The sequence below is a fragment of the Ipomoea nil genome, unplaced genomic scaffold, assembly GCF_001879475.1.
Source record: "Ipomoea nil cultivar Tokyo-kokei standard unplaced genomic scaffold, Asagao_1.1 scaffold1720, whole genome shotgun sequence".
NCBI classification, from domain to species: domain Eukaryota; kingdom Viridiplantae; phylum Streptophyta; class Magnoliopsida; order Solanales; family Convolvulaceae; genus Ipomoea; species Ipomoea nil.
The window spans coordinates 954,604-970,402 of record NW_017618148.1 but is presented as its reverse complement, the minus strand read 5'-3'; the positions used below and the strand labels follow the sequence as shown (position 1 = coordinate 970,402).

General features: G+C 33.1%; 1 protein-coding gene across 1 annotated transcript; it reads left to right on the top strand.

Moving 5' to 3' along the window:
- Positions 1-2,123: 2,123 nt before the first annotated feature.
- On the top strand, positions 2,124-3,696 carry LOC109191733 (exopolygalacturonase-like). Its single transcript, XM_019342386.1, has 3 exons — positions 2,124-2,308; positions 2,399-2,722; positions 2,796-3,696. The coding sequence occupies exons 1-3, from the start codon at positions 2,177-2,179 to the stop codon at positions 3,555-3,557; spliced, it is 1,218 nt and encodes a 405-aa protein (XP_019197931.1). The 5' UTR covers positions 2,124-2,176; the 3' UTR covers positions 3,558-3,696.
- Positions 3,697-15,799: the final 12,103 nt, after the last annotated feature.

Below are 15,799 nucleotides of genomic sequence, written 5' to 3'. Positions count from 1 at the left end.
ATTTGAGTCTATAAATATCGAATGAAACTATAGTTATATCGAAATGAAACTGTAGTTGTATTCAACTGAAACTGCAGTGTATACAAAATGACACTGAATAACAGAATTATTTTTTGCAAATGGGTGCGAAACGGCGGAAACAAACACAATTAATTTTCATTTTAAAAAAAAAAGACGCGCGGTGCATAATATAATTTGCCTTTATACATTGCTCGGGCATTTGCGATTGTATGTAAAGTCCCGGAAACGCCTATTGCAACTTCAACGTTTGTTTCAACACTAGTACCTTGTTTGATGATCCTAGGCTCTATCATATCGTTAAATGGTGGGTGCCTTGCAATATCTTACTTTGACTTGACCTGATATCATTTTTGCAATTAATAAAATATGTCAAGATATGCATGCTTTTACTGTAGATTATTGGCTTTTAATGAAGAGTACTCATAATTGTGGTCTTTGTTTTACTAAATTTGCCTCCATCCATATTATGTTTAAATTAATATTAATCAGGCCGATTGTTTTAATGGTCGTAAGTCTATGAGTGCCTTTGCTATTATTGACTCCATCTTATCTCATAGGCTTGTAAGAAGCAAAGGATGGTTACTAGGTCGTCAACTGAGTGCAAAGTTGTAGCTGATGGTGTAGCTGAGGTAACATGATGGCAGTGTTGTGGTGTATTAACTTAGGAGATACTTATTTATGTGTTGATCTTATTTTTCATGCATGAACTAAACACATTGAGATTGCATATCGATCACTTTGTTAACGACAGAGTTGCCTCCAAGTAGTTACAAGTTAACTTCGTCTCTATTAAGGATATGATCGAATAATTGATATTATATTTTTACTAAAGCTTTAGCCTCTTCACATTTTCGTGTGCTATGAGACAAGTTTTGTATTGCTTCTTTCCCTACTTCAGCTTGAGAGAGAGTATTAGGAATACTAATGTATTAGAAAAGTACCATACATCACGTGATTGAGCTTAATTGTACCATACATTAATTGTAATAGAAAAGTACCATACATCTCGTCGAATTCCATGCAGCCACCGCCCTCATTCCTAACCTGCCAAATGGAGGTACAGAACAGCTACATGTTGACCAACTCACCACCCTTGGCAATTGGCATCCACTGCCAGATTCCCAGGCTTGGGACAGCAATTATACTGTGGACCGCGATCCATAAAATTTTGTGACACGCGGTCTAAAAATAACACTGTTTCTTTAAGTAAAAAATGACGTACCGTTATAATTAACGGAGAGCGCAAGTTTGATATATTAATTACCAACTAAAATAACATTATTAATTGCCTCATTACAATCGCCTCAATAAGGATGGTGAAGCTTTTCCTATGGGACGACCAAAGATCACATATTAAAAAAAAAAAAAAAGCTCTGCTCGGTAAAATAGTTAGCTTATCATCTAATTTTGATTTATTTGACCATTATTAATTATTTGATTTTGTTAAAAAATTGATATTAGTATTTGGTTAATTAGGTTTTTGTAACTATATATATATATATATATATATATATATATATATATATATATATATCGAGCTCGGACCAAATTCGAGTCGACTTGTTTCATAACCGAGCCGAGCTTGAGCATCAATTTTCTAGCTCGATCGAGCTCGAGCTCGCTTCAACTCGTTTACACCCCTCTCCTAATCTCACAGTCTCCACCGATAACTAAAGATAAAAATAGAAACAAATTAAAATCCAATATGTTATCTAATCCAGTAATTTATACCAAATTTGAAACTTTTTGTTTTGGTTTTAATATTTACCCTCATTGATTTTTTTTTTGGGATCTACCCTGTATGCATATGTTAGTCAAGTTTAAAAAGAAATAATAAAAAATGCATGGAATAAGTCTGTCATAATATTTACATCAATGGTCAGTTCCACACAATTAGGCTTTGAGAATTAAAAATTAGTAATGAGACAAATTAATTAAGAATCCGGTTGAACCAAACACTTGTAACACACCCAACAAAATTTTCCTAGAATTAGGTACCATATTCGTGGTAGCAAACTTCTCTTCTCACCTTATAAATACACACTCCCGATCATTTCAATTACCCATCAACAATCCGTCTGTATCTCAACAAGAATAAAGGAAAATAAAATAACATAAAATAAACACACACACACAAAAAAAAAAAAAAAAAGAGATGGGTTCCAATGCGATTCAAGCTGCATTGATTTTTTTCTATGTGGCATATCTTGTAGCAACAGTACAGGGCGTTGAAGTTAACGTTAAAACATCTGGTGCAAAAGGTGATGGGGATTGCGATGATACTGCGGTACAAACATACATGCAATAGTATTGTCTCTTTCTCTCTCTCTATATATAAATATATAGTTTGATTGTGTTTTGTGGTTTATTTGAGTAGGCTTTTAAGAAAGCTTGGGATGAGGTATGCAAAGCGACAGAGCCGAGCACGCTCAAGGTTCCGGAAGGCAAGTATATGTTGGGTCAGATTGGGTTTCTAGGTCCTTGTAAGAGTGCCGTAACATTTGATGCGGCGGAAGGTGCCAAATTTATCGCGCCAACCGATCTCAGTCAGTTCAAAACAAAAGATGGATGGATTTTGTTCAGCATGATTAAAGACTTTACGCTCTCCGGCGGTACTTATAACGGCCAAGGTTCCGCCGCCTGGAAGATAAACAAGTGTAAGGAGAATATGAATGCTCCCCTTTGTAAAAACCTCCCCATTGTAAGTACTCGATCTCATCTTGGATATGATTTTATTATTATTTTCTTTGCTTTTACTTATTATTTTTAAATAGAACATGAACTTGGGTACGTTGACGAACTCGGTGGTGAAAGGAATAAAGTCTGTGGACAGCAAGTTTTTCCACATGAATCTGATACAATGCAAGAACCTGACGTTGAATAAAATCAAAATCCGTGCGCCGGCGGACAGCGCAAACACTGACGGAATCCACATCGGGCGTTCCGAAGGGGTTACGGTGGACGATGCTGAAATTAAGACCGGCGATGACTGTATCTCCTTCGGGGATGGCGCCAAGAAGGTGACCATCGAAAATGTGAAGTGCGGCCCTGGCCACGGAATCGCTATCGGAAGTTTAGGAAGATACCCTAACGAACAACCGGTGGAGGACGTGTGCATCAAAAACTGCAAACTCACCAATACTATGTTCGGAGTTAGGATCAAGACGTGGCCGGCATCTCCAGAGGGCGTCGCCACTGGCATGCACTTCGAAGATTTGAAGATGGTCAATGTGAGCACCCCAATTTTGATCGATCAGCAATACTGTCCCTGGAATCAATGCAAGGCTGGCGTCCCGTCGAAAGTAAAGATCAGTGACGTTAGCTTCAAGGACATAAAGGGGACGTCGGCGACAAAGGTGGCAGTGAAGTTACTATGCAGCCCTGGAGTACCGTGTGAAAAAGTAGAGATGTCCGGGGTGAACTTGGAATACCATGGAACCAATGGCAGCGCCATATCGGAATGTTGCAACGTGAAGCCAACACTCTCTGGCAAAAACGTCCCTCCAATTTGTGATGACGTTAAAGCTTCTGCGTAAGCACGTCTCCAAGAAGAAGTATTAGACTTTATTTAATTTGTAAATAAACAACTTAGATCTGTCAGTGTGGACTTATGTATAGATATGGATGCACCAGATCAGGTAACCCACAACTGATAAGGTGAAATTTGTTATGCTACTATTTGTCAATAGTACCATACAGTTTTTTTCAATTTCAATTCTTTCCTACTTTATATTTCAATCATTATTAAGTGGCAAGCAATATCTAGATTATTAGCTGGAAGTGTTCACCACGTCCAACGTTGGTTATGTTTAGAATCAATGAATCCTAATCTTGATGTGCACACTGCCATCAACAGGTTTGGTTCCCTCTTTTGCTTTCATGATGATGATGATCATATGACTCCAAAAGTTTATCAACTTCCTGCAACCTCTCATTTCAAGAGATTGAGAGTAGTACATTTAGGTTCTCTCAACTTCATTAATGTACCTTCATATGTTGCGGATCTAATTCTTTTGAGATACCTAGCTCTGTGCCCATCCATGTCTCTTAACAGTTTACCATTGTTAAAGGATTGGAATTTACAAACTCTTGTGGTTTTAAAAAATAGTGATGGGAATTTTCATGGAGGAATTTGGAGAGCCGAATTGTTTGGATAATTTGTGGTATTTACCTCAACTTGAGGAACTCAAAATTGAAAATATACATGATACACAAAATTACAAAATATGCATGTAAATTATTTATATTATATTACTACGATTGTTAGTTTTGAATTATGTATGTTAAAAAGAAAATGTATTCGGGACAATCAAATATTTTTAAAAATAATTTTTTTCGTATACATCAATTCCTATTGTAGGTTGTGTTTCACCCAATGCTCTTTTCAATTAAGTCATTTATCCAGAAAATTAAACACAATCCAATATAATGCAAATAAACAAAATTTGCATGCAATGCATAATTTGATCGAACAATATATCTTCATTAAAAATAAACAAAATTTTCATTTCAAGTCGCTCTTATTTTATCTTTTCTCAAAAAAAAAAAATAAATAAATAAAAACTAAAAGGAAAAAAAAAAAAAAAAAAAAAACCAGGCAGCATATATGGGGGGCATGCATGTGTATAGTATGGGGTGAGATTTGCACATAGTGTTATATACGTTACATTAATTCGGATTGCAGTGATGGACGAACATTAAATCATGCAGTCTCTTTGAAGAAATATAGATATGACACACACAAGTTTTACAGTCATTACAACTCACTGTAACTTGACATTATAAAGGCCATATGTCCGTATCCATTAATGAGCACGTACCAAGTAAAGCCCAAACTTGTTTGAAGCAGCCAGACTTCATGCTCACAGTGGCTAATCTTTTATCTCGATCATGCACTGCATCTTGCATTTTTTCAAAAGATCTATTAAGAATAAAAAACTCACCCCTACAACAATGCAGAACCAAGCATCACCTTTTCTTCGATACAAATTTTAATTTAAACTTTTGATGCTTGCAATCACAAAATAAAGTACTCATCTATATTGAACTCAAGGTCTAACGTAATAACTTAGATCTGAGTTCAGCTTTCCTTAACTTGCAATTAAATAATTAGGCTTTCCATATCCCTTCCGATGTCTTTTTAACCATGTCCCTTGCAAACACTTTTTGCAAACGGATCCGTTAAAATCAGGACTGTACCAAGTCCAGTGCTACAACACTATTACCTAGGATTTCCCACATAGCTAAGTCTCAAGTCCATGTGTCTTCACTTGCCATTATAAACACTTGTTTATATGATATGACCAGTGTAGTAGCGCTGTCATAATGTACTAAACTGGTGACATCGGTTTTGGCCAAACCGCAATCTAAATAATTAAATTCTTCAGCGAATCTGCATGTAGAAGCCAATGTAAGGAATTCAGATGCCGTAGTTGAAAAGGCAACTTTACTTTTAGAAATCCATAAAATAACACTTCCTCCAAGCATAAATATCCATCTACTAATTGAAGAACAAGTTTCATGATTAGACATTCAACTGGCATTATAATATCTTTCCACGATGGAAATTTCTATTAAATATACTAAACCATAATTAATGTTTTTATTCAAGTATATCAAAATTCATTTTAATCCCATCCACTTAGCCAACCGAACATGATAATAGATAGAATTTTAATATTTTATTAAGAAACTAGTGAAATAAAATATTCAATTGATTATACCGGAACCCAATTAATATGTTTCTAGTCAATAAATATTTATATCCGGCAACTCTACAACCAAGAATTTCAATCAACATGTTGAACTTATTAGCAGTGAGGACTCCTTAAAATAAAAATTAAACCTCCTCCATTTGAGACATCATCAACCTGCGAGAATAAACCTCCTCCGTTCAAATTAAAGAACATCAACTTTGGAGAATAATCCATTTTGATTTTATGCTTTTAACTTTTCATGTTTCTTCTAAACTAAAGAATCATACCAACTTAAATCATAATCCATGATTTAAATTTGAAATTCTTTTCACGGCTGATTCCCATACCAGCTAAACCAGTAATCTTTTTGGCTTTCAATATTTTTACACATTCTCAATATGAGAAATTCAGTGTTAAAGACATTCATAAATTTTATGAATTAAATTATGCATACCTCATGCATAAAACTTTCTACATGCCCTCATGAGAAATATACCAGAATATTTCCAAGGCATTTCTGTCTTTATCAGAAATTTAACAGAATATTTCAAACGCTTTCTACCTTAATCAGAAATATAATAAAATATTTCAGACATTCATAAGGATGAAATTTTTGTTGAGCTGAAGTAATCAATAATTCATGCAGGACATTATAAAATAATTCCACAACTTTGTAACCAAGTAGAAAGCAGCAGAAAAATTGATATCACCAAATTAATCTAAATTTGGGAGATTTACAGCACCTCAAGATCCATCATATTATATATGTATCTTGTATACTATGAATGCAACCGAGACAAAATTTCAAAATAAAATATTTATACACATGCATAAACATATCCTTGTATTTAACAGGCTATGCAAAACTCAAAAGAATCTCATGCATATCTTCTAGACATAATCCAGAAATTTAACCAGTAAACAAAATAAAACTTACATTCATTCCGAGGCCGAAACAAAAAAGTATTGTATCGCGATTTCATCTTGTAACCAGTATTTGCTTTGATAATCCATCTCTTTCGGCCTTTGATGCGCTAAAACCACTAACCACGGTAGAGAAGTACATAACTTCTTGTAACAAATAAATCACGGCTACTAACATGATTTATTTCTATGAAACCAGTCTTACACATCTTACCAATCATCTTGGCGTAACCAATGCCCCATGATTCTGAGTGAAGACGGAAACAAAACTTCATAGCATGTATTCAAACCACATGTATAGCATGTACATAGCATGCCATGAACACCATGCAAAAACCGCATGAAAATCTTCTTGTACAAAAGAATGAAAGTGATTTCTGTCATCCTTACCCCCAAATTTGAAATTCTCATTCCGAAATATTTCTGTGATAGAAAACTCTTCATTCACGCCTGACATCTTGCATTCAAAACATTCAAAGGCAAGACCAATGATCACAGGTTTATAAATTTTAAAGCTTATAGACGGTTGGAAAAATGCCTTGTATTCTGTAATACATTTGAGATGCAACAAAAATACAGAAGACAACAAGGAACAAAAAATGAATCATTTGAAATCTTAAGGCTTGTAATCACTTTCCCATAAGCTATAAATTTCTCTCCCCCATGTATATGTATTGAGGATCAGGGCCGGATTTTAGGCTGTGCAAGCTGGGCTACCGCACAGGGCCCCCAATTTTAGAGGGGCCCCAAAATTTAGAGGTTCAATATTTAATTTTTACCTAGCTAGTTTAAAAATAAAAATTAAAAAGTTTTTAATTAAACTTTAAAGGTTTTATGAAGAGATGGTAAGAATGTGTATTTATTGTATTTTAACTTGGAGGTCAAAGGTTCGAAACTTGCATGTATTAGTTTTAAAAATTATGATTTTGGTAGGGCCACATTTATTTACTAGAACAGGGCCACCAAAACTTAAAATACGGCCCTGTTGAGGATCAAATAAGGAGACTTTGTAACATGAGGATTGTGGTCTAATCTTGACCATTGATATTGTGTTGATGTGTGGTTGTGATTATTCTTATTTTATCATTTCTCAAAAAAAATTAAAGGAAAAAAAATAACAGGCCGCATATATGGGGGGCATGCATGTGTATAGTTGTATGGGTGAGATTTGCGTACAGATTGAACTTTCACATAGTGTTATGAAGACAATAACATCTGCCCCAAGTCTCATAGTCCTGGTCTTAAAACTATTTCCATCTGAAAAGCTGAAAATTATAAATTAACTAGAACAGAAAAGGTCAAACAAACAAATATTCAAAAATAAAAGGTCAAACAAATGTCAATTATTACTCATCTACATACACTTTTTCATTGCTAACTTCGACTCATCTGAAAATCCAAAACTCAAACAATGGTGCATTGCTTCAGTGTCCATTCCACCACCATCATCTGAGCAAAGTTAGCATGCATATATTAAACTCATATAATTTAGCATTCAATTTTGTACTAGTGAGCTATTTGATGAAAAGACTAGAGCAGAAAATCAATAAACAGACCTGGAGATATTGCAGAACTAAATTGCTTAGAGGCATTATAGATATGACATACAAAAGGCATTCTTTTGATGAACCATTCCCCAAGACCTAAAATAGATGCCCCCAACCATGATGACATGAATACTCTAACCAAGAAAATGAAAGTGAATAAACCACCACGTTATATATAATGTCACTGCTATTGGAAATAGAATGACACTGCAAAGGAAGATCAGTCAGCAACTATTACCATATGAAAGTGTACTTCCTTTGAGTCCGACACCCGAGCTATTTTGTTTCTAAATGCTTTGCTCCACTCAATTGCAGAAAGTCTATAAATGAACACTAGAGATACACCAACCCATATTCTCTTCCAACTTCCAACACCACTAAGTTTTCTCTTTTTTTTTTTTCAAATTAATCATGAATGACTTACAGTAAGATCATTCAAACTGAAATGAGTAATCTAACTTGCTTCTCCGAACATAATTCTATAGTAAAACCTTCCCAGACATTATCAAAACTCAAAAGTGCCCTGTTTTCCTCTTAAAAGAAAAACAAGAAACTAACAAACAAATGAATTGCAGCTTTGTCAGCTTTTATACGAAAACAGCCAGCACCATAATCAATAGATCGCACTTGGAAACAAAATTAAAAGTTCTCTATTCTCAATCCTAATACCCTTCATAAAACGCAGTTCAACTCCCTAACAAACCCAAACCCAAACCCAAACCCTAACACTAACACTAACACTAACACTACCCCAAGTCTGGGAAAATCTACTATACTAATAAGAGCCCTAGAGAGTTAGGCCTAAAATGGGAAATCTACTATACTAATAAGAGCCCTAGAGAGTTAGGCCTAAAATGGGTAGAAAAAATGGAGGTCAAATTTTTTAATTAATTTTTCCTTTTCTGTTAACTTCTGTTAGTTCACCTTTTGGCTCTATTACATTGTAGTATCTGCAATAACGCCTCCACTGAGGCTTGAACTCATAATCTTCCAAATGGAAGTCCAACCCGGATACCATTAGACCACATAGTCCTGGTAGTTCACCGTTAATTTACTCATTGATTTTAATAAGAATTTAAAGGGCTTAGGTTCGAACCTCATCCCAATCAAAGTTGGCATAATTAGTACTCTATTTTACTCTTATTAAATTAATTAAAAATAAAAATTTAGTAACTACAACAAAAAATAATACATATCATTTTTTAATTTAGAATTATGTGTCTACAATGCCTTTATTCAAAAAAAAAAAAATTATTCATTATCAATAAATTAAATAAGCGAAATAATTTCATTAATTATATTGTATTTATTTTTCTCCAATATAAAATTTTTTTATATTCAAATTCATCAATTGATTATATTTGCTACATTGTCCCTACAATGTCTTTATTAAAAAAATAATTCATTATTAATAAATTAATTAAGAGAAATAATTTTATTAATTATATTGTCTTTATATTTCTCCAATGTAAAAATTCTTTACATTCAAATTCATCAATTGATTATATTCACACATTGTCTATTACCTTTTTTTGTGCACTATTTTTTTTTTTAATTAAATATCAAAGTTATAATACAAAATAATGCTATATATTTATTTACCAAGTATTTTATTAATACCATAAAAAATTAAAAAAAAAAAATAATTAATAAAGCTAATCATATTAATTACTTGAAGGATTTGTTGACAAAGAGACTATTCAAATCACACAACAAATTGAAGTGAGAACAACTTCGCAATATCCTTGTTTGACAATCAGCAGTTAGCGGTTAGCGTTTGCGGATTATATTAGCGAATTTGACCAGCGAATTATATCAATGGTTGGTAAAAAGATATTTGAAAAAATTAGTTGTTTAGATTAACATGTAAAATGACCTAAGGGTATGATGATATAATAATAATAATAATAATAATAATAATAATAATAATAATAATAATAATAATAATAATAATAATAATAATAATAATAATAATAATAATAATAATAATAATAATTGTTTTAAAAAATAAAAAATATAAAAAATATAATTAATTTAATCATATTAACTACTTGGGAGATTTATTGACAAAAAGAGTATTCAAATCACACAACAAATTGAAGTGGGAAACTATCTCGCAATGTCTTTGTTTGGCAATCAGTAGTTAGCTCTTAAATATTAGTATATACGGAGTATTTAATAATTTATGCCCTAATTTTTATTTTCTCTCCCTTATGTCCTGTATTTGGTTTCAACCATACCTATACAATTATTTTATTGACAACTATAATCAATCTTGGCTATATTATCTTGCATTTGTAAACTTAGAATTGCCTATTTAAATTTACAAATTTAACATTCAATTATCTATGTATGAACAATTCCAATATAATCTTGCATTGATATACTTTAAAATACTTATTTAAAAAAATATTGGACATTAACTCAATCGCACAATGCGCGTAAAAAACTAGTTACCAAATAAATTCAAATAATTAGAAATTAGAAAATTTAAATAATAATAATAATAATAATAATAATAATAATAATAATAATCCTTTATATAATAAAGTTATATGGTTTGTGAAATAATTAATGTTACAATTAATGCCACAACATCCTTTATTATAAAAAAAAAAAAACACAACATTTAAAAAATAAAATAGCTATATATTATATAATCATATAAAAAATATACTTTTGAAAAATAAAATAGCTATATATTATATAGTCATATTAAAAATGTGTTCAATTAGAGTTTAAATTTACACATACAAAATTTGAAATTTGCTTTTCAAATGTAATTATCTTAGTTATTATTTGTATTGTGAAAATTATAATATAGATGAAATACAATTAATAATAAATCAATGTAATTATGTAAATTATCTCGATAAGTTTATTTGAATATGCACATAATTATAGATTATATTAACCATACAAAATTATAATTTTAATTGTAATTTTTTATTCTATAAAAATAATAAATACTTGACCAATGGAAGCTCAAAAATATTATTATATTAAATAATTTAAAATATTTTAGTTTTTCTATTTTTTATTTATATTTATAATAACATAATTGTTTCCGTGCATCGCGCGGGTGAATTACTAGTAATAATAATAATAATAATAATAATAATAATAATAATAATAATAATAATAATAATAATAATAATAATAATAATAAGCTAGGGTCTACACAGAGGTAGACCACAAGTCAAAGAGTTTGACTTCCGAAGAACCTGCATAATGGGTGTTGATGTGTGCACATGAATTCAAAATTACCTCTCCTTTGTTAGTTCAAGATTCAATTCACTACTAAGGAGAAAGTTACTCAAGTCACTACGTGTCAGTTCAAGGTTTAAACCACTGGCATTAAGGTCAGCGCTCACTTCCGCTCAGACATCGACTTCATTCACACTTGTTGAGTGTGTGGGGGATGTTGGGAAAGACACCCAAATAAGTGTGGATTATTTTCAACCACAATAAATTGTGGAGTGGGGTTTAACTCCTACAAATGTGGTCCTCTCCACCACTCCCCTATTTTAGTGGAAATTGAATGGCTAAGAGAGGAGGAGTAGGTAATTCTATAGCTATAAATACCATGCTCCTCCTGAGCTCTAAACGCTCAATACATTCTTCTATTCTTCTCTTTTTCAATCCTGAGCTTTGGTGTTAACTGGTCGAAAGCAACTGGTAAGACTGTTACCGTCTCCGGACAATATTTACTGTTTAGGTAGTGATAAACATTATTTTTAGCGTTATTTTTAATGATATTTTTTTATAGTTAATTTACAATAATTGATTAATTTATATATATTTTTATTTATTATTGTTATTAGTAGTTTTGTTAATATTATTCAATTTTAGGTTGTTTTACTTATTAAATTTGTGTTATTATTTGATTTCTGTCAGACCAATAATTCTTGACCCTAATTCATAATAATAATAATAGTTTTAATAGTACTTGATTAGCAGAAGTTTAATAAGGGTAGATTAATTATATATGGACTCTAACTTATTTTAACTTTAAATAAGAAGTGTTTTATTAGTATTCAAAAAAGGAAGTGTTTTATTTAATTAGTGATTATTTTATGGCCAAAACTCCTTTCCTTCCGCCAGTCAACAAAAGAAAGCGAGAAAGGAGATTATAGAATTATTCCTTCGGCCATGGTAGCGACGCAGAGCAGTAGCCGGTCACGGAAGAGCAGAGAAGCGGTTGAAGCCTGAACAGTATAAAGATGGCGACTCTAAAGTGGAAGGATCATCAACTCACCCCGGAGATTTTCGGTGGTTCATAGCACAAGTCAATTATAGTGATAGCGTGCAAACGCAAGTGATTTTATGACATCTGTGCTTGTTTTTATGGTTATTTTGAATCATCTCAGTAACTAAGTTCTTTAATTTTATTTATTTAATACATGTTTTCCTTGCTCATATCATTTAATTATGGTTCACAGTTGTTTTGAATGTTTTACGGTGTTTGTTAGTGTTTTTGAATCATTTTAGGTCAAAGATATGAGCAAGGGGAGTTCAAGGATGAGTTTGGAGCAATTTTGGACGAGTTCGGGGCCCAGTGGACTCGACGCGTCGAGCCAAGAGCTCGATGTGTCGAAAATTTCCAGTAGCATCACAAAACTGAGCCAAAGAGGCTCGACGCGTCGAGCCTTAATTCGACGCGTCGAGAAAGACGCGACATGCAAAAAGCAGCGCTAATCTACAAGATTAAGAAGGGCGGTGGCTACAATGTTTCCATATTCAATTCAAACCTCAATTTTCCAATTCAAACTTCATATTCCATATTCAAAGGCGCAACAGCATTCCAAATTCCAAATTCCAAATTCCAACTTCAATTTTAAATTAAATACGGCAATTTCTTTATTATAAAATAGAAATTCCTATTTCATCCCGGCTTAACTCCCGCTATAAAATTCCACTTCCTCAACCCTAATGCGAGGATGAGGGGAGCAGAGAGAGATTTTTAGAGTTCTTGACAAGAAAGGGAGAAATCAAGAGTCTCAAGTTGTCTTTGGAAGCAAGGAGGAAGCCAAGGAGATTTGGGAGAATCGCTTGGTCAATTCTTGTACTCTTTTGATGATTTGTAATTCTTTATTTATATTTGCTATGTATAATTTAGCCATCCTTGGCTAAATTCTTTAAGGATTTTTGGGTGAATTTGTTTATGAACCTATGTGCCTAGTTCGTTAATTTCTTAATATATTTATGTTTGGTTTTATGATTTGTGTTGCAATCTTGTTTTAACCCGTTGTTGTTGGTAATTAAAGGCCTAAATTACTAGCTTCTTAGTCATGTTTGTGTCACCAATGGGAATTGGGGCATAAATTAGGGAACACACGATTGCACCTAATGGTTGGACCTTGGGAAAGGGGAACTTATTAGGGGAAGTTTATTCTAGATTGTTGCTCATCGGGAGATGGTAGTAATTAGGAATAATTGAATGCTGATCTTCGATCTTATTGGGTGTTTAAGCCACGGGAGTGGAAATTCACTAGGAATATAGATTACGGGAGTAATTCTGTTCCACTTTGCATTCCCATACAAATCTTAATCCCAAACCAAATTTTACAAACGTTAATTGGCACTAGGTGATTAAACATTGTGATCCCAAGAATCCTGTTTTGCTCTATTGTTTACAAAACATTGTTATTTATTTTATTCTGCTTGTTATACTATGCAATTACCCAACCTTCAAGTTTTGTTCGGACTAGTTTCATATGAGTAACCTAGTAGCTAGTGATTAGTACCCCATCTCTCTGTGGTTCGACAACCCGAATACTCCGGGTATTATTTGTTTGCCCCAAATTACCGCAATCAAATTTGTTCCGTTGCCGGGGAGGTGGCGTTACGTACTGACATTAGTGAAAGTCATACTTTAGGAGTCTAGTCCATTTTTTTATTTATTTATTTTATTTTATTTTATTGTATTTGCTAACCCATAACAAGTTCCTTGTTCTTGAGTGTGATTTTGCTTTGAATCTAAGAATTTGGCTTTGTATGCGTACACGATCTTTTGGGAAAGAAGGATTATTACCTTTGAATCTTGAGATTGAGAAAAGAGCCAAGTTTCTTAGAAAACAAACTAGGATGTCACAGGTACAAGAAAACCAAGTTGAAGGGAGATCAATGTCTGACTACCTTGCTCCGTATGTTGAGGAGCATGGTAGCATCAATATTCCAAATGTGGAGGCCAATAACTTTGCGATCAATCCGGCCATACTCAGCATGGCTGTGACGGATCGATTTGGAGGGATGCCCACGGAAGATCCCAATGCTCACACCACCAAGTTCCTACGACTTTGTGGCACTTTCAAGATGAATGGAGTCACTCAAGATGCTGTCAGACTTAGGCTTTTCCCCTTTACACTGAAGGACAGGGCTGAAGATTGGTTATCCTCACATCCAGATAACCATTTTGACACTGAAAAATTACATGAGGATTTTTGAAGAAGTTCTATCCTATCTCCAAAACTCAAAGGATGAGAAGGGCAATTCAAAACTTTAAGCAACTGGCAACTGAGTCCCTCACTGAGTCTTGGGAGAGATTTATGGAATTGAAGAGGCAATGTCCACACCATGGATTTCAAAGTTGGGATTTGATGATGTCTTTCTATGAAGGATTGCTTGATAATTCTAGAATTTTGGTGGATGCTTCTTCGGGTGGTTCGTTCACGATTCTAGAGCCAACACAAGCCGAGGAACTATTGGAGAAAATTGCTATGAATGGATCTACTTGGTACACGGAGAAGTTTCCACAAAAGCTTGTAGGAGGAATTCATGATGCGGGGCAATTAACCGATTTGTCAACAAAGTTGGATAATGTGGTTTCCATGGTTCAAAAACTTGCCCAAATCACCATCCAAAATCACAATGTGAGTCATGTTTCTAACCCTCCTACTCTTGGTCGAGTTTTGATGTGTGAACTTTGTGGTGGTGGACATAAGTCAGGGGATTGTCTCGACGAGTTAGATTCCCAAACCTCTATGGAGCAAGTTAATATGGTGGGATATAAATTATATTGTCTGTATTGGTTTTCAAAATTGAAAATATTGCAGAAGAATTTGCAGAATTAGGATTTGAAAAATTGAAAACTACAAGTTATTATTTATTAGGATTCGAATTCTTAGTTTTCTACTTACAATGTAATTGTAATTAGTAAGTTTAACTATTTAAGTCAAACTACATCTATTCCTTAATCATGCTCAAAGTAAAATGGTGTCAGAATGTCATATGCAAAATTAATTGTGGATTGCTCCGGTTGATGTTAAAAAATTATTGGTATTTACTCAAAATTAATTGGCCATTGGCCTATATGTTATAATTTCATTTATTTATGCAGGGACTGAAGGCGCATGTTTACCTGTTGCCTGCCGGTAGAAATAAAGATTTTTGATTGACTGATACATAAGTGCCAGGTGCTTTTGTTCCTTTTCTTTTTCCTTTTTTTTGGCTAAGATCGGTTTTAATTATAATAATTCTTTTTATATAATGTTGCCTAATAAACATTTATCTGGAAGTGAAAAGAGAAAAAAAAAAGAAAACAAGTTGAGCAGTTAATAGATTCACAAAGAGGAGCTATGAATAAATTTATTAAAATAGTAGGATCCTCTA